The sequence below is a fragment of the Hippoglossus stenolepis genome, chromosome 12 (genome assembly GCF_022539355.2).
Source record: "Hippoglossus stenolepis isolate QCI-W04-F060 chromosome 12, HSTE1.2, whole genome shotgun sequence".
Taxonomy (NCBI): domain Eukaryota; kingdom Metazoa; phylum Chordata; class Actinopteri; order Pleuronectiformes; family Pleuronectidae; genus Hippoglossus; species Hippoglossus stenolepis.
In genome coordinates this window covers 1,795,329-1,814,934 of record NC_061494.1, presented here as the reverse complement: position 1 = coordinate 1,814,934, position 19,606 = coordinate 1,795,329, and the positions used below count along the sequence as shown (strand labels likewise).

The following is a 19,606-nucleotide window of genomic DNA, read 5'->3' as shown; positions in this document are numbered from 1 at the left end:
ACAAATCTGTCGTCAAAAGAAATATTGTCAAAACACAGAAGAGAGGGGGGGTGGACAGGCTTTCCAGAGTTATCTGACCTGGACCGGTGCATCATTGGAAACACAGCACTGCAGGTGACCTCTGAGCATCTGGGTGCAACTGTAGCGTGGTTGCATACCCCGGGCCATCGCTCGTCTAAGAATCCGAAATAAACTCAGTTCTCAGAATTAACAGACGACAAGTGGAAACATTGTAAATTAAAAGCTGTAAAACCATGGAACATGTGACACATGTAATATGTAAACACCAGTATAAGCATTAAGATGCTTCTCCTCTTCTGCAGGATGAGCAACATTTATACAGCAGAGCACTCAGTCACAAATAGTTTTGAGATATTAGGACATGATTAAGATAGGATCTGGATGCACAGAGATATTATCCCACTTCTACTCATAATTTAACAGATTAAATAAAAAAAATTACTTTTACGTGTGTGTGTGTGTGTGTGTGTGTGTGTGTGTGTGTGTGTGTGTGTGTGTGTGTGTGTGTGTGTGTGTGTGTGTGTGTGTGCGAATGTATCTGCAAATGTCAGAATAAAAGATTAGTGGTTGTCTGCTCAGTGACGATGCACTTCTCTTCTCTGACTGTCAGGGCTACTAAACATCCACCACAACCACATACATTTATATCCTTATCCCCTTTTCCACATCTATTTTATTGTGTCACAATTATTTCTGATGGTGCAGACAGCATCACTGTACTTACTGTGACAGTAAGTGTCTAAGATATTCTGAATAGATTTATTCAGCTTTTCTGCACAAAGATGAACACTGTCGGTAGAATATTTGTCACACACTTAATCACTGCAGTGATTGTTGCTGCAATCAATTATAACATATTTACATTAATTATGACTCTTATTGTTTTCATTATAACAACTAGTCTGTCAGAGTTGAAACCTGATGGTACCCAACTGTTCCTGGTCTCTCTCTCCTCTCTCTCCCCCTCCCCCCTGTCTCTCCCTCTTTTCCATCTCTCCTCATCCCATTTCTCTCCGCTCAGCCCAGCCGGTCGAGGCGGACTGGCCCCACCCTGAGTCTGGTTCTGTCAGAGGTCTCTTCCTGTTAATGAGGGAGTTGTTTCCCTACAGTCGCCAAAGGGCTGCTCATTGTGGGAACTGTTGGGTTCCTCTATAGATCTTGATAGATGTCCAGATGACAGCTTCTTCTGAACTTTGAAATGTAGCTTCCAACACTCACCATGAGTAGTGTTAAAAACAGGATTAGATTTCATGAGTCTTGACCAAAGATTAAGTGAAAGATAAGAAGGTGGACTTTCTCTGGGTACAGAGACATGCAGCTTTTAGCCTAATCCGAAACTTCAAATTGTCCAGAGGTGTGAATGTGAGCGTGGACGGTTGTTTGTCTTTATGTTTTGTTCCTAACCTCTTTATTTAGTTTGTCTTTGGCACAATTTCTCTTTTTGTGATGGATAATAAAATAGTTTGAGTCTAAACCCAGGTGTGGTCTCCCCTCCTGTGTCAGGTTGTGCCACGATAAAAAAAAAAAAATCTTTTGTTATTGTGCATGTGTTTGCTTTTTTTAAAATTTTTGTTAAACATTTTTTTGAATATTCTCATGTAGCCTATATTTCTCTTTAAAGCACCGCTGCAACTACACAGATGTGCATGTTTATTACTATCAAAAAGGCTATTTCAGTTATATTAATAGTGAATATGTAGTAATATACAGTAAAGCCCATTTTATGAATCGGTGATAGTCACTAACACTTTAAGTGTTGAATGGATCTGTGCTTTGTCGTGAATAATGTTCACCACGAACATATACATGTGATGTAATGCTAATGAGAAGGCAGCAGTGTGAACTCTCCACACAGTCTGATCTACAGCCGGAGATCTGCGCTGCAGCCCCGTGCGAGCCGTGATCAATCTTCCCACAATGCATTGCGCATCTGTCATGGCTGCTCGCTGATGCCACTTGCGCCACATGGGTGGAAATAAACATTTTGTCTGACACCGAGAAACGCCGACTTGTCCCAGCGACACAGCGAGGATCCGGAAGCGTCCCGACAGAAGGCAGCAGCAGCGCGGACTGGACGTGAGCAGGAGTCGGTGCTGATCGTCGGTGCTGATCGTCGGTGATGCCGCTGGACGTGGAGATCCCCGTCCTCCGGGGCTTTCTGACAGCCAGCGAGGAGACATCGGGATGGAAACAGAGAGTTTACGGGACTGCAGGTGAGGAGCCGGTCTCTATTCCAGCCACTGTCTCTATTCCTGCCACTGTCTCTATTCCTGCCACTGTCTTTATTCCAGCCACTGTCTCTATTCCAGCCACTGTCTTTATTCCTGCCACTGTCTCTATTCCAGCCACTGTCTCTATTCCTGCCACTGTCTCTATTCCTGCCACTGTCTTCACTTCCTGCCACTGTCTCTATTCCAGCCACTGTCTTTATTCCTGCCACTGTCTCTATTCCATTCGGACTGGGGGGTATACTGTGTTAGAAGTCGCTGCTCGGCGGACTGACTTTCATACGCTGCGACGGAACGACAACGATTAATGTGTCACCGATAGAGAAAAGTGAGATCCCAGTTTCACCAGAGCCACAATTCAAACTCCTCCTCTCCCTTCACCCATCTGTAAACCCGCTGCTCGCGCCGCGTGTCAGCGTCCTGCCACGCTCCGTTAGAACTCCGGCAGAAGACCTCCTGTGAAGCGGTGCTTCGTAGAGAGTGTTGTGAGCGGCTCTGATTCCCTGGTCAACGAGCCCAGAGGTGGAGAGGCAGCTGAAACCCAGACCGAGCTGTATGGAGCTGAAGTCATGACTGTGGCAGTTTGTTGTTCACCCTCGTGCTGAGCAGCAGTTGTGTTGTTTGTTCAGAGAAACACAAACACCACAACATTTAACATGTACTGAGAGAAGTCCGTGTGGAGGGTGACATGACATGGTGTTTCCCCTGTGTTAGCAGTGGATAAGCATGTCATTAATGTGTGTCAGCGGAGAGATGGAGGAAACACTGCAGCTGCTTTCAGACATGCACATGCACCCCCTCAAGTCAGGAGATTCTCCTGCAGGGGCCGTATGTGAGGACGCAAATGTCAGGGTGAGAGTCTCAGGACTATCTCCGGTGTTTCTTCAGCCAGCTCAGTAGTACTGCTGCTTTCCATTAAAGGTTCGGTGTGTAGAATCTAGTGACATCTATTGGTAAAGGTGCATGTTGCAGCTGAATGCCCCTCACGTCATCCTCCCCTTCCAACATGAAAGAGAACCTGTGGTAGCCTTCAGTTGTCATAAAATCTCCAAAGGTGTTTAGTGTGTCCAGTCTGGGACACTGTAAAAAACATGGCGGCCTCCGTAGAGAGGACCTGCTCCAGATGTAAATATAAACCATTTAAATATTAAGGCCCCATTCTAGGGTAAAGAAAACAACAATTCAATAATTTGTACAATTTAGATGAAACACTAGTGAAAACATCACTAGGATTATTTTATATTCAATTTCTGCCAATAGATCCCTTTCACCTTAATCTTACACACTGGACCTTTTAAACCTCGGAGCTCGGAATTTGCGACCTCAGAGTCGGAAGTTGCAACTGGAACGCCCCCCCCCCCTCAAGTCTGAATTTCAACTCGGAAGATCAGATGGCCCTCTTGTATGTCAACAGTAGTGAAAGCTGTGATTTTTACTGTTTATTAGCACTTCTGTCATTAAATGTGTCGTACACATAGTACTCTCCAATAACGTCTGTGGGTGTTTTATTACAGTGTTATTATGCGTGCAATGCCGCATTATGCGATATTATGAGCTGTTTTTGCTAACAATGGCTAGCTGGCTAATGTAATCATTGTTCCTGTGCAACTGGAATGCTATCAGCTCTGGTTATTTCGGTGTGACGTCATTCCGAGGGCCGAGCTCCGAGGTGTAATGAAACGCAGCATACAAACTCCAGGGAATGTCTGAATTAGCCCATGTTAGAAAGCACTGCAAGAGAGTGCGCCTGTTAATGACGATTTTTTAAAATATAGATGGAAGTAAATATGAAAAAAAGAAAACAAATATCTCGGGATGAGAAAGAGTAGCCACACACCAATGAAAATGTCGAGAGAGCTTTTGGCGATAATGGCTGACACCGGTGTTGATGTGACACAAACAAAAACCTGCGATCTCCACAGTGGTATTGACGCATAACATCCTGCCTCTGCCTGCTGCACCACACCTCACCTGAACACTCTGGAGATTTCTTTGTTGTTGTCAATGTGTCTGGACTGTGTTGTTACCGTGTGAAAGGCAAACTCTGGAGAAGCTCCGGAACCCATCGGCTGGACTTTCTTCAGACTTCATGCACTGAACTCCGGAGATCCCTCCGGACTTTCTCTGAGTCCAATTGGGACCCCTGAAGGAGGATGTGATTCTCTGAAGGAGACGACAAAGGGCATCAGCCTTGAATACTAGTGGTGGATGCCCATGTTGTCTTTGCCTGCAGCTGTAATGCAGTTAAATTGTGTATTTTATATTCCTGCGAGCATGTTTACGATCCGCGTACTTCTGTGTGTTAAATATGGATTGGGATTATTTTGGATATGGAGCTAAAGCGCTAATCTGGATGGAGATTTTACAGACGTTGTTTAAGGGGAGCCTTGTTTGCAAAGCTACAAAAGAAAAGATAATTCTGATTTGTCTTCATCATGTGACCTTTGACTTGTTCTTACCCTCAAGATTAGTCCAGGTTGCTCACCCTGACGACGCCCAGTCCACCTGCTTTTCCTATCTACTTTGCATATTTTGATCTGCTGTTATATTTAGAGCAAAGATGATGTGAATGCTTGTTAGTTGTCCCCTATATCCCAGTCCCCTGTAATACTCTGATAATATTGGGTGGAAATGGGGTTCTTGTCTTTCATAGACCAACGTCGTGCATAGCAAACACTGTCAAATGTTTTCTTCGTTGTTGATGAAGACAATTATGGCAATACTTGTATTTAATTTAAGAAACTGGTACAGTCACTTCAATGTGTACTCATTTAAACACAACTCACATTCACGGTAGTCTTATCTTAACCTGGCAGTAAATCCTGGCAGCGCACGGTAGAGTTCACTTCTCTCACTGAACAAGAGAAAGTGGGAACAAAGAGAAAAGTTAAACCTGTTTAGTTGTTAATATTTGTTGATTGTTTATATGTGTAATGTAGTTAAGAAAAATTAAGCACTTTATTTCAAGATACCTTTTTCAAAAGCTTTATATTTTGTTTTTAAAAAGCAAACCTTATTTTTTTTAAACGAGAAAAGAACATTTATTTTATTATTAGAGAGATGAATTATTCCTGTTAAAAAGGTTCAGTGTAACTTAAGTTGAAAGTTTCAGTGTTACTCAAATTGCATAAAAATAAAAGAATTTGCTAAACTTGAATTTACACAGTGTTGATATTCCTCCAGAAAGTTAGTGGAATTTTACTTTGGTTTTTCATTTATTTTATTGAACAGCTTAATGTAGATTGATATATTCCTTTTACTTGAATGGAACAAGCTCTTGCACAACTTTTATTTTGGAGAGATATGGGACTGTAAAAGTCCGATTAGCAGTTCAGTCTATTTTTTGTTGTGGAATAATGCTTTGCAGTGCATACTTAGTTTTTTGTCATATCTGTTTGTATTTAAGAGAAAATGATTTTTCATTGACACAAGTTTTTTTTAATTTAATTTTAGATAAATTCATTATTATATTCATCTGGTAATAAAAAATTGTTAGATTAATCGTAAAATGAATCGTTAGATTAACCGATTACTCACAAAAAATGATCGTTATATGAATCGATAAATAATGAATCGATAGGTGCAGCCCTAGTGTGTGTTTGTGTAAGGTTGCACATTTTATTCTCAGGGCTCTAGACTCATTTTTCCACTGGACACCAAAACATGATTTGGTTCAGATCCCTCTTATTACCTGGGCTCAGGCCATGTCATCCTTTGGGGTTCAGTGTTTCGGGTTAAAACACACACTGCCCCCACAGGTACGACATTTACTCATTGCTGTTGGAAGTGATACTGTTTTCTTCTGGTCAGTCTCCCTGCCTGCACCTGTACTCTTACTGCAGTCTCTCCCTCTCCTCCACCTGCCTCCTCTCGTTCCTCAGTTTCTCTTTTCAAAGAATTGGCTGTCGGCTGCTTCATCTGTGAAACACAACTGGAATACTCAATTGATTAGTTCCCGTATTTAATCATCTGTGCACCATCTGTGACACTGCTAACTGCTGATCCACCATGCTGCAGAGGTATGTCAAGGTGTTTTAAGTTAAATAAACTTTGTCGGTTTCTCAATTCCCTGGCAACAAGTGAATCATGAATCACTGCAGTCATTTCGCCTAAACCAAGCTGGTAACCTTTTGCTTCTTCCCAGAACTGCATTTCTGTGTACAGAGGAAAAGCCTCTAAAATGTCACGCAGATGATCACTGGGCAATAAAACTAAGAATTAAAGCCAGACTAATGAAACAGATTCAGGTGTAATGCTGTGTGAAACACCGCACCTATTCAGGAGGAGCACAGTCCACCAGAGTGCAACTTGTGCACTTGAGTTCTCGTCTGCACACAGTGAAGAAGTTGCCTGTCTGGGATGCACCTGATCCTTCATCTTGATCCCTGTTGCTGCGTCGCCCGGTCCGCTTTTGCGAATTCTATCCAACATTGCCTTATTAACTGCAGCTCATTGGCTGAACCTTTATGAATTATGGACTAATTTGAGGGCCTCTGCCTTGCTTTTCATAATTGCTTCCATTTCATGTGCAGGCCTGAAGGGTAGCTGAAAGGCCATTAGACATGTGGCCATAGCTCAGGTTTAGATTTTCTCCCTCATAAAGCCCGAGCCTTCCTCTTCTCCTTGTCCACTCCCTCCTCTCTGTGCTATTATGGCCGCCCCTGGGTTTCATTAGATCAGCAGTGTGATGAATATCTCCACAGCTCCTTTACAACACCATTTGCACAGCCATTACTTATTAAAGCCGAGGGTACATTTAAGGGATCATGTGACTAATCTGAAGGTTTGACTGAGTGGGCCCGAACTCTGCCTTGGTGTGTGCATGCTGAGACCCTATTGATGCTATGGACTCTACATGGGCACAGTGGAGATGCACAGATCAGCTCTGACGTCATCTTAATCGGCACGTATGCTTGACTCATCCACCCATCACCAACCTGAAGGAATCATTTCCTCAAATTTATAGACCTGCACCCGCATGAACATTCCAAAAATAAATTGGCATCCACAGCTGAATGAGTGCTCACTCAGATCTCCTCCACCTCCTCCGGCTAAATTCTTGTGTGGAAACTTCTAGTGATCACGTTTATCTCAAGTCAGATTCATCACTATGAGCAGTTGATTATATAAAAGAATTGTGTAGCTTATTTATAAACCCAGAACCTGAGAGGAAAGTAACAGCGCACACACTGACTCTGCTGACTTTTCTTAATAAGTTAAATCTTTCTTCAGAGCAGAGCTTCATCAACCACACACACACACACACACACACACACACACACACACACACACACACACACACACACACACACAACACACACACACACACACACACACACACACACACACAATGTGATCGGACACACCTGTAAACTCAACCTAGGTAAAAACAACCGAATTTGAAAACTTAGTAAATGTCTGTGGAGCTGGATGAGCTGGCAGCGTGCTCCGTTAGGTTTGACACCGTTGGTGCAGCGCACAGTCCAGGGTCAACCCCACTGCTTGCTGTCTCCCCCATGCAACCCTGAAAGCATAATGGTTGGAAGAATTCGGTACATATGAGAATGTGCTTCGACTCTAAAGTATATCCATTCAAACATGACTAATTACACAAGCAACATTTATCAATTTTAGTCAAATATTGCATTCATGAAAATATTAATATTAAAGGTTACAAATTCACAAGGGGTTTTGTCTGACTAAAACACACTGAAAAAGGATGAGTAACAATCATTTTTATAAGAACCCATTGATATAATTTTTCTTCTTAGCCCTTATAGACGGCACATGGTAAATGTCTTTCAGGACACGTCCATCCATAACAATAATAAAAAAGTTGCATAAAAATATGACATTATTGTCGAGCTGGTTGTTATTCATAAAATGTTGTGTAAATTGTGTGTTATAGCTCTGTTAATATTCAACTCTATATTTAAATGTGGTTTTGAATTGAACAGTGCATTATCAAGACATTGGCCTTTTGCATCAGGGGAACATTACATGTTTTCACCTAAATCAAGTATTTAGTAATACATCATGTAATTGAATGTGTATATTTGTATTAAAGGCAATATTTAATCAATCCTTTCTTGATTCTGATACCTGCTCGATTCTGTCTAATGTATAGAAACAGAAGCAGGTACCTGGAGTCCATGCTGAAATGATAACTCGGTGTTGTCTTGCTAGGAGTCCAATTCTGTCTTCCCATGTTGAGCAGCCACGGCTGCAGCCTGTCTGGATCACCTCGAGCAGGGGGTTCAAATTAGATTCAGACAGGTCCAGATAGAGAAATATTCCTCCAGCAAAGGTCCTTATGTCTAACGTGCGTTATGATTCAGTGCAATATATTTTGGGGTTTCGCATGTCCCTGTGTTGTCAGCAACAAATCAAAGAAAGTATAATGCAATAATATTTTAACAATATTTATATATATATATATATTTATATTTGTCAGATCATTGTTCATGTACATTGAACTGGGCCAATTCTAAAATAATAAAAAAGCTCTTTTCTCATGTTAAGCCAATTAAAGCTGTTCTGGTATGATTTAGTCTGGTAGATGCTGACCAGCTGCTTGTGTAACAACTCTGCAGCCTGAGGAGGAATATTGGTTGTGGCATAAAAGACAGTTCTAAACATGTAGAAATAAAACACAGGACCAAGATAACAATGGCTTGGCACTTGGGTCTATTTAGTTAAATCCATTTATATGCAAAGGGGTTTTATTAAAATGCTGTCAGCCTGAGTCTGTTAAATTTTTAGGTGATTGTGCAAAAAGAAATTGCCCTGATGTTTAATGACATTGTTCCAATGTGGTCACAGGAACTAAACTAAATGAGTCACCACTGTAGTGTAAGCTAATGCTACCCAACTTACTGTTCCAGATGCAGGCTCTCTGCTGGAGTCCTTGATGGAGGGAGACTTCGAGGCGGTTCTGCTGAGCCCCCAGGTGCTGGATTTGCTTGGCAGGGATGGCAATTGCAACGAAGGGGAGGACATTGCAGCCTACCTGGAGAGACGGGTCCTTCTGTACCTGACTGGTGGCACCAATGATGATGACCAGACTAACAGGTAATAAAGCAGGACATCAGTCATCAAATTAGGGCTGTGGCGATATGGCCTAAAAGTGTGTGTGTGTGTGTGTGTGTGTGTGTGTGTGTGTGTGTGTGTGTGTGTGTGTGTGTGTGTGTGTGTGTGTGTGTGTGTGTGTGTGTGTGTGTGTGTGTGTGTGTGTGTGTGTGTGTGTGTGTGTGTGTGTGTGTGTTCACGTTCATCATTTGTAACCTGATTGGTTCGGTTCAGCATTCACAAAGAATATGAACAAACTGTCGTAAACTCATGCTCTCTGAGTCTCTTCCTTCCTCTCCTGATACACAAACACTCATGCGCACAGGAGAGTGTTCTGGATGGGCGGGGGAGTGAGCTGCCTGCTGTGAGAGGGGCAGGAGACAATTTATACTTGATGGTCGCGATATAGTCATTTTATACATCGCACGTGGTACAAGCCGCGATACATGGAGTATATTCGATATATCTCCCTCCCCTACATCAAATATATTTGCAAGTTTCAAAAAGGGTTTTGATCAGCTGTTGCAGCTGATGAAGTTGGAACTGCTGTCAAATATCTTGTAACAGTGTAATGCTGTACCTTAACAAACGCTATTATCCACTTTTAAATGAATCCTGCAAAGCAGGAGTCAGATGCAGGCCTTTGGGTGGTAATGGGACAATTTAGTGATCACGATCATCATTTCTCTTATTTCTGCCAAGGATGTTGTGTTTTCATCAGGGTCTGTGTGTCTGTTTGTTAGTTAGCAGGATAATGCAAAAAGTACTCTAGAAACTTTGAGGAGGGGTGGGCCATGACCGGAGGAAGTAACCATCACATTTTCAAGAAGATCTGAATAAGAAGGTGGATCCAGGAATATTTTCAAACCTTCTTTAATACTGTGAAATAAGGCATTAGCCTTGATGGAGGTTATCACTATAATATTTTAAGGGATGCACGATACGGATTTTTCCGGCCGATACCGATAAATAACCGATAATTACATACTTCACATGGCCGATAATAATTTCACGTTTCTTAAAAAGAAGTTCATAGCCTGTAGTTTATGCACACGTGAGGGTAAAATGGCAAAATATAGTAAGTAAATATGGATGAATTAATATTCCATGTTAACTCAACAAAAACCTTTCTGACTCAGTTTTGTTCTGAGTTTGTTTATTTTTTAGTGAAGTACATCAGAAAACTGCAAACAACTTTAGGTGGAGGAGGAACATTTCTCCTTCAAAAGAATATAAAGTATTTTGACATGTCAATGTATTAAAATAGCGTGGCTCCGATTACGCGTCCCCGCAGTTCAGTTCCGACGTAAACACATCACGCTGGTATGGACAGGCATGGATGAGTGCTGTGTTTATCAGTCGTTTTATCAGTTATAATTTCGAATTCCGATAAATAAATAATATTATATAATTCCCATTATCGGAACGATTATATATCGTGCATCCCTAAATATTTTTAAAGATGGATTAGCCTAATATATAAGAATTTTGTCACATCTGTTAAGGTTGTAAAGCTTTTTTCCACTTTGAACTTTCCATCTGTGTACAAGGTAACATAAGGTAACACAGCAGAGTAACACTGAGGGAGGTAGAGCCTCCCTGTCTTTGTCACAATAAAAACCAGCCGGGGCATCACATAATTGAATATCTAGTTTCAAAGGACTATGGAATCTCCTTAAAGTCTGCTTACTGTCTTCTACAATATAATCACGGGGTCAAATATGTCATTCTCTCCAGCCTGGATACAGCTCGGTGGCCGATGCATCGCCATTTCCTGTACAAAAATGAAGCCAAATAATCCTACACAGGTGCTGCCATCTTGCACTGGTGGCGTGATTTAGAGCCTGGTTCTGCTCAGTTGTGATCATGTGGTGTACCCACTGAATTGAGTTCCCACTAATGGGGTGGGCGCTTTACCGGCAGCAAAACATAGAATTTTCAATACCGTCATAAATCAACTGCCTAATTATAATGAAAAGCAAAACAAAATCGCTGTATCAGCCGCTGCCTTCATGCATGTTGCGTAGTAAAAAGGGAGCAGCCAAACCGATCAATTAAAGCATGAGAAGGAGCTTAAAGAGATGAGTAGAGTGTTGGAACCAGACGGGAGCACGTAGACAGCCACACTAGAGGAAACTGAGTTGACTCATTCTAAATCACAAGGTTTCCTCAATGTTCATTGCCGCTGCAAAATTATTACCACCATCACTTCAGGATCAGGGCAGAGGCGTGTTATAGGTCTGGTCCCCTTTTACTGTGACAGAGTATCCTGTCAGAGTGTTCTCCCTCCCCCGCTGTCCTGCACTCACTTTACACTTTCGTAATAAAAACCAACACAAATCACAAGTTATTAGGGTAAATAAAGATGTACTAGCATGGTAAGAACTGGATTAAATGGCAGAAATTATCCACAGGAAACTTTTACTTTTGTACTTTGGTCCATCTCCCATCAGCTAACCCATCTGAACCAGATGTATAAGGCTTCATTTTTGGGAGCTATCATGTCATCTATTCTTATATACAGTCATTGACACCCTCTTGATCAAGTCTTTGAATTTAGGTTATTGTCATAAAGAATGCCAAACTCACTCGGATCACTTTGATTGGGAATCGTTTGTGTAAAAGAGCAGCAAGTGAGTTTCTGCATCTTTTCAAACATCTTTGATTGTAAAAACTGAATTAAAGTCTCTGACATTATTTATGCTACAAAAATAACTTATTGTGATTTCACTTAAGTTCTGTTAATAGCGGGGATATGAAGGTAAATATGAACATATAATTGGTTGAGTTACTGAGGTGAGCCCACTCATTAAAATCTCCAAATTGCTCTGCTGAGGTGTGTTGGAGTATTTTGAGCGTAGCACAGAGTTGTTCTCGAGTGTTCTCTTCCTCTTTTCACTGACTCCATTGCTTCTGTCATGAATTATTAATTTTTAATAAGGGAAGCTTAAAACCTCCCTTCTTGCTCTGCGGCAAGGTCTGTCTGCGAATGACTGTTGTCGAATGCAGTTCTTATTGCGCCTTCTTTTCTTTCATCATACCACCTTTTCCTCTTTTCCATCCCCTTGCTTTATTTTCTCAACCTCACAGAAAAGCCGACTTGCAGCTAGAAGAGAGACAGTGTCTTTCTAGAAACTTCTTTGAGCAAATGTTTTTTGTCAATTCAGAAAACCTGAAAATATCCTAATCTCTTCTCTCCTGTGTTTCTGTCCACTAAGTCCAGTGTGTTTCTTGTCCCTCCTGCTGCAGGGAGCTGACAGTGATGGCGCTGGCTGTAGCTTGCCTCCACATGTTTGCCCAAAGTAACTGGACCGGTCCCCCCGTGTCCACCCATATCAACGACCTGCTTCCCCCGGCCCTGCTCTCCTCCCAGGTAGGAAACCCCCTCATTAGTCTCTCCTGCTTTTGTGTCATGTATCATCCTGTATGTAGTGTTGAGTGTCTCTGCTTTATTCAACCTCTCTAGCTGCTGTTTTCCAGTGAAAAAGCTCTGATAGACCTACTGTCAGACTACCTGGTCAACATAGTGGAGCATTTAGCAACTACGTAGCCAGTGTGGTGGAGACCAAAAACCGAGCTAAAAGAAGAGTGAACATTGTACTTAAAATCCAAACACAATACTTTTTTACAGACGACAGTAAGTTACAGTGAACACATCTGAATGAAAGACTGAGCAACAAATAGTATTTGGGCTTGGTGTAGAGACTGTTGACTACTAAAGCTGAACCTAGGTCGTGTTAGCAGATAGGTCTGACATCAGCACTTATTCCCTTATAACCAAATAAAAGCTTTTCTTTATTTTAAAGACTTATAACAATCTTTTGTTTTGAAAGAATACAGCCGATTGTTTTATTCAATCTATAGCATTGTGACCAACATTTAAAACAATTTTGCAGTTGCGCAATGGAAGTAAAAATGGTCTCTTGCTAAAGGTAGTGTATTTATTTCATTGCCATAGATACATATCTGATAATAGATGAGGAAATGCCTTTGTTTGTTATTCTGTGAAGTTGTTTTACTTTACACTTGTTAAGTATATTCTACTGACAGAGCAGTGCAGACTCAGGAGACAAACATGTCCCTGAACAGCAGCCATTGGCCAGAGGAGTGAATGGGGCAGAGTGTGAGCCAGGGGTCATGGACGAGGTGGCTGAGGGTCTTCAGGGTGAAGATGCCCTTAGTTGCAGCTCTCTGGATAGCATATGAAAAAGTATCTCAACATATAGTATGTCCTTACATTTCATATTCATGATTATTATCATTAATATTTCTTCATAAAAGAAGAAGAATCTCTGATCTACTCTCTTCCAATGCCAGAATTCAATCTTTGAGCCTCCATGAATGTCAGGAGCTTATGTGGAGGTGACTGCTGAGGGACCCCAGTCTCATTTTTGATGGGATTGCCAGTGCTCCTCCATCAGGTCCTCCAGGCCAGTGCCCCAATCAACCTGAGTGGTGTGTCTACATGAAGTGCAGGGAAATGCCAACTGATGTGGAAAGTGGAACTGTTGTAGCCAGCCAACAACACACTGCCTTTCCCTGCTACCTCATGTAGACCTCTACATCATCAATGAGGGTGTCCTTCGTCTGGCTTGGATCTGGATTGATGTTCAGTCTCAGAAAGACCATAGACTATCCACTATGCTTCTTACTGGCAGTTTGTTGTGTGCCAGTATGGTGCCCTGGGATGAGGCAATAGAATTGCTTTGTGTGGAAGATGAGAGACTGATACCCTGACCCCCACCACCACCACCCACTTTACCCCTCGTAGGCTTTGACCATCCCCTAAAAATGCACCGTAATTAGTAAATATTTCAGTGACGTGCTTTAAGATAGTTGTTTTGTTCTGTGTTGTGATATTTACAGATACTTTACAATTTTACTGTATGTTTAGGACTCATTTATATTTAGTTTTCTTGCTAGTTATTAGTTGATAAATCTGTTGAACGATGAGAAGCCAGTGTCAATATTGTTGTGGCACATCTTTTTCTTAGGTCAGCTGTTCATATTGGCTGCATGTTAGAGTTTTGCATTCAGTTGTTGAGTTTTAACAACAACGTCTCAGATGCTCCAGGCTCTTACATTTTGTATTAGTTATTTTTATAAATGTTGCTATTAAACACAATGTAGTCCATACAATGGTCATGTCATTTCTAGGACAAAGAGTCAGTGTGTGTGATCTATGATGGTATCATTGCATTTTACCATAATCATAATGAATCTATTTGTAATTAACAAAATGGACTTCCAAAATAAGTATTTTATTCAGGCTGCAAACCTTTTCCCACCCAACGTGAGAACAGTTAAATCCCAGAATAAAGAGTGTGCAAACTATATTCACTCTATGGTCTTAGATAGGTGATGAGTCACTGTGTGTTTTCATTGCTTCGGAGCTGGACTGCTAGTTTGTACCAAGGTGTGTATTAACAAGCAGTTGTTTTAAGATACATACATTCTTCTGAAATGGTTCATGTTGGGATTATACCACTGGGATACTATGACACAATTTTGAATGGAATAAATTTGAATGGTGAAAACTTGAAGAGTTGAATATTATTACAGTCATCCTTCCCTGCCAGATGCTTCAGTCATTCCATCTCAATGCTTGTTTGTCCAACTGGCCTGAATCTCAGACCACATTCATCAGTCTTATCTGTATATTTTTCACTTGCAGCCCAAAACCTTGGTAGACGCTATCCACTCCAGCCTGCTCCTGGATGGGGAGTCGGTGTACACCCTGGTGGCTAACCCCCTCCTCCTCCTGCTGGCCGGCATTATTCTCACCAAGTGCTCCTCCAAGATGGACGGCCTCGAGGTAAGAACCTTTTTCTGCAACAACCACCTCTTCTTGTAGAATCATTTTAGTACTAATGCTTTAATGGTTTAATTAGGCCCCTATAAGAGCTTTTTACCATTTAAAATACTTCAAGAATCTCGAAATGCTGGGGCTCACTTAAAACCACAGAAAGTAATCTTGATAGTGCCTACAGTTAACAGTGTGCATGGGCGTTTCACCAGGCCAGCCCAGCTCAAGGACTCTTGGCTGGTGGCTATTAGCAAAGCTGTATAGTGCAAAGTATCAGGTCTACTTACCATTTTACAGTACATACATAAGACCCTTAAATGTCAGATCAAAGTTTATCTTCGAGAAGGAATCATAACTTATGAAGAGACATCCAAGGCAGTCGATGATCGAAGACTGATCCTCCCAACGTGACCATGGATGTAGTCTTGCATGTCTTGGTGTGTTTACATCTCTAAAAACAGAGCAGCATCTTTTCAAGTTTGAAGCATTTTGATGAACTGGCACAAATTTACAATGTTGTAGTTAAAGAAGAAACTTGAAGAAAGACGTTGCACTCTGAACTGGGACAGAAGTTGGGTGATGACACACCCACTGATGCTGCAGCTGAAGCCATAGAGCTTTATCGTGTCTTACTAAGTCAAGCAGACTGGTTGCTGGAAGGCATGTTGCTTATTTAATAAGCTCAGTTTCTTGGCAATCATCTTATCTGAACCTTTATGTAGATAAGTAGAAGCAAAATAAATAAAATAAATCATAAGCACTGACCATCACTCTCCGGCCTCAGCTCCCATAAGTCATCGCCTCCTAAACACTACTTCACATGAAGTCACATGAGACAGAGTGTAATTGCTGTGCTAATTGAAGGTTCCTAAGAGCATCAGCTGTCAAACGGCTGCTCTGACATCACCTGTTGGGACGTGTACACAAGTATAACAATGGTATTGACCCTTTTTTCTGCTGTAAAGTGATTTAGTGTTAATTTGCTCTTTGAATGCTAATGAGGGACAGGGGTAATAAATTACCAGCAGCGTTTTCCACCAAGCTGTATGCTGCCATGATGAATATACATGCATGTGTGAACACACTTAGTTAAGAGTGCATGTGTGTGTTGGAGGGTATTGATGCAGTAAGACAGTCAATTAAACCTCCACGTAACCATGCAAGAAAGGTCATCTTACATTGGAAATGAGGCACGAGTTATCCTCCCTGACACACAAATAAGCTTTTTACGTGGTTCACGTCCACTCTCCCAGTGCTGAATAAGAACAGGAGGGTACAGGGGCTAACAGCGCTTGGGTGTCACTATATCATTGACATGGCTGCAAGACATACATTTTTCTTGCCTGCCTCTTTGTGGTTTGGTGAGATGCAAAAAGTACAGGAGATGGCTGTGTTGTACTTGTGGTCAGCACTTACAGTCAGCATGCAGCACCCTGACTGTTCTTAGGGTTTTATTTCTGCTTAAAGGACCTTGAGAGCAGCATTTTTTCATTTTTTAGACCTACAGTGGGGCAAAAAAGTATTTAGTCAGCCACCAATTGTGCAAGTTCTCCCACTTAAAAAGATGAGAGAGGCCTGTAATTTTCATCATAGGTATACCTCAACTATGAGAGACAAAATGAGAGAAAAAAATCCAGGAAATCACATTGTAGGATTTTTAAAGAATTTATTTGCAAATTATGGTGGAAAATAAGTATTTGGTCAATAACAAAAGTTCATCTCAATACTTTGTTATATACCCTTTGTTGGCAATGACAGAGGTCAAACGTTTTCTGTAAGTCTTCACAAGCTTTTCACACACTGTTGCTGGTATTTTGGCCCATTCCTCCATGCAGATCTCCTCTAGAGCAGTGATGTTTTGGGGCTGTCGCTGGGCAACACAGACTTTCAACTCCCTCCACAGATTTTCTATGGGGTTGAGATCTGGAGACTGGCTAGGCCACTCCAGGACCTTGAAATGCTTCTTACGAAGCCACTCCTTCGTGTTCCAGGCGGTGTGTTTGGGATCATTGTCATGCTGAAAGACCCAGCCACGTTTCATCTTCAATGCCCTTGCTGATGGAAGGAGGTTTTCACTCAAAATCTCACGATACATGGCCCCATTCATTCTTTCCTTTACACGGATCAGTCGTCCTGGTCCCCTTGCAGAAAAACAGCCCCAAAGCATGATGTTTCTACCCCCATGCTTCACAGTAGGTATGGTGTTCTTTGGATGCAACTCGGCATTCTTTCTCCTCCAAACACGACGAGTTGAGGTTTTACCAAAAAGTTCTATTTTGGTTTCATCTGACCATATGACATTCTCCCAATCCTCTTCTGGATCATCCAAATGCTCTCTAGCAAACTTCAGACGGGCCTGGACATGTACTGGCTTAAGCAAGGGGACACGTCTGGCACTGCAGGATTTGAGTCCCTGGCGGCGTAGTGTGTTACTGATGGTAGCCTTTGTTACTTTGGTCCCAGCTCTCTGCAGGTCATTCACTAGGTCCCCCCGTGTGGTTCTGGGATTTTTGTTCACCGTTCTTGTGATCATTTTGACCCCACGGGGAGATCTTGCGTGGAGCCCCAGATCGAGGGAGATTATCAGTGGTCTTGTATGTCTTCCATTTTCTAATAATTGCTCCCACAGTTGATTTCTTCACACCAAGCTGCTTACCTATTGCAGATTCAGTCTTCCCAGCCTGGTGCAGGTCTACAATTTAGTTTCTGGTGTCCTTTGACAGCTCTTTGGTCTCGGCCATAGTGGAGTTTGGATTGTGACTGTTTGAGGTTGTGGACAGGTGTCTTTTATACTGATAACGAGTTCAAACAGGTGCCATTAATACAGGTAAGGAGTGGAGGACAGAGGAGCCTCTTGAAGAAGTTACAGGTCTGTGAGAGCCACAAATCCTGCTTGTTTGTAGGTGACCCAATACTTATTTTACCGAGGAATTTACCAATTAATTCATTAAAAATCCTACAATGTGATTTCCTGGATTCTTTCCCCCCATTCTGTCTCTCATAGTTGAAGTGTACCTATGATGGAAATTACAGGCATCTCTCATCTTTTTAAGTGGGAGAACTTGCACAATTGGTGGCTGACTAAATACTTTTTTGCCCCACTGTACATGTGTTTTATGACTAAAATGACATTGAAATTCAAAATAACTGCTTCAGTTTTTAGGAATGTTGACGATAACAAGCTGCTGGTTTTCATGTCTTTCCTAAATTGTCAATTTGTGGCTCTTTCATTTGGCTCAGTGGCAGAGAAAATAAATTTCTTAATTTGGAACAGGTGCTCTCTGGAACATTCCTACTTGTGTCTGCACCCAACGCATTCCCAGTCAAACTGAAATCACATTTAGTCATCCCTTTAAAAATAATGTCATTGTTTTTAGTTTAGTACTAAATGGTCTGTATTTTATTCAGAGCCTTTCTGGTCCTGATGACCACTCGAAGCACTTGACAGTACGGTTTTACGTTCACCCATTCACACAAACATTCATACAGGACTTTAAAAAGGAATAACAAAGGGATGCTCCTTGTTGTCTCAGAAAGCAGGAGGGGCTTGTTGATGTGTTTTTTAACGGTCGCTGGCAGGCGGCCACAGTGTCACACCGTAGGTAACGAGAGCCAGAGGAAACAAGCTTGAGCTGTAGCCTCATGTCATAGGTAAGCAGTGTGATGTTAGTCGGACAGGACAGGACAGGAAGGCTTACATATCTTAACACAACTAAACAAAGTATTTAATCTGCTATAGCTGACCAGCTGATAAGCTGTCCCTCCATCAAACTTACATCAGCAGTGCACTTTTTCTTTCCCCTCTTCAGTGATTGGAGACTTGTTCACTGGACAAGTTCATGTTTGCATGTTGGATGAGATGGAGACGCAAGCACACTCTAAATATCTACTACTAAGAAGCCATTACAATGTTACTATAATAGCATCGTAATATAGACATGATTTATTATAACTATAAATTTATACATAACACACTTTATCACAATATAGAAATAGCATTACTATGTTATCACTATATTATACATTTTACTTTAAAGCCTGGCATGAACAGCTCAGAGGCGTTCACAACACCACAGAAATCTCCGGAGTGTTCAGGTGAGGGGCGTTGCAGCAGGCGGAGGCAGGACGTAACCTATTCATTCCACCGCAGAGCTCCATGTGTATGTTTATAGCCAAAGTTCACAGCACATCCACACCGGCCTCGGCCATAGTCACCACAAACTCTCCTGACATCTCGGTCAGTGTCGTCTACATGTGTGGTACTGCTTTTTCATCCTGAAATATATGTATTCCTATTTTTTATTTTCATTTTTGTAACTGTTGCATGTTAGAAACGTCATCAACACACCCACCCGATCGCATTGAATCCTCCATGGGATCTCCTGCTGTTTTCTCACACCAGCTCCTCGGACCTTCTGCAGACTTTTTACTGGGGGACTGGCAGGAGAAACTCACTCTGGCATTTGTGTGCTCTGGAGAATGT

At 41.8% G+C, this 19,606-nt stretch overlaps 1 protein-coding gene across 1 annotated transcript in view; it reads left to right on the top strand.

The window, feature by feature from the left end:
• Positions 1–1,913: 1,913 nt before the first annotated feature.
• The window catches only part of ttc27 (tetratricopeptide repeat domain 27), a 66,309-nt gene continuing 48,616 nt past the window's right edge, over positions 1,914–19,606 (top strand). The window contains exons 1-4 of the mRNA XM_035172733.2: positions 1,914–2,234; positions 9,134–9,320; positions 12,567–12,690; positions 14,992–15,132. Of these exons, the coding sequence (XP_035028624.1) occupies positions 2,141–2,234; positions 9,134–9,320; positions 12,567–12,690; positions 14,992–15,132 (546 nt within the window). The 5' untranslated portion in view covers positions 1,914–2,140. The remainder of the gene's footprint in view (positions 2,235–9,133; positions 9,321–12,566; positions 12,691–14,991; positions 15,133–19,606) is intronic.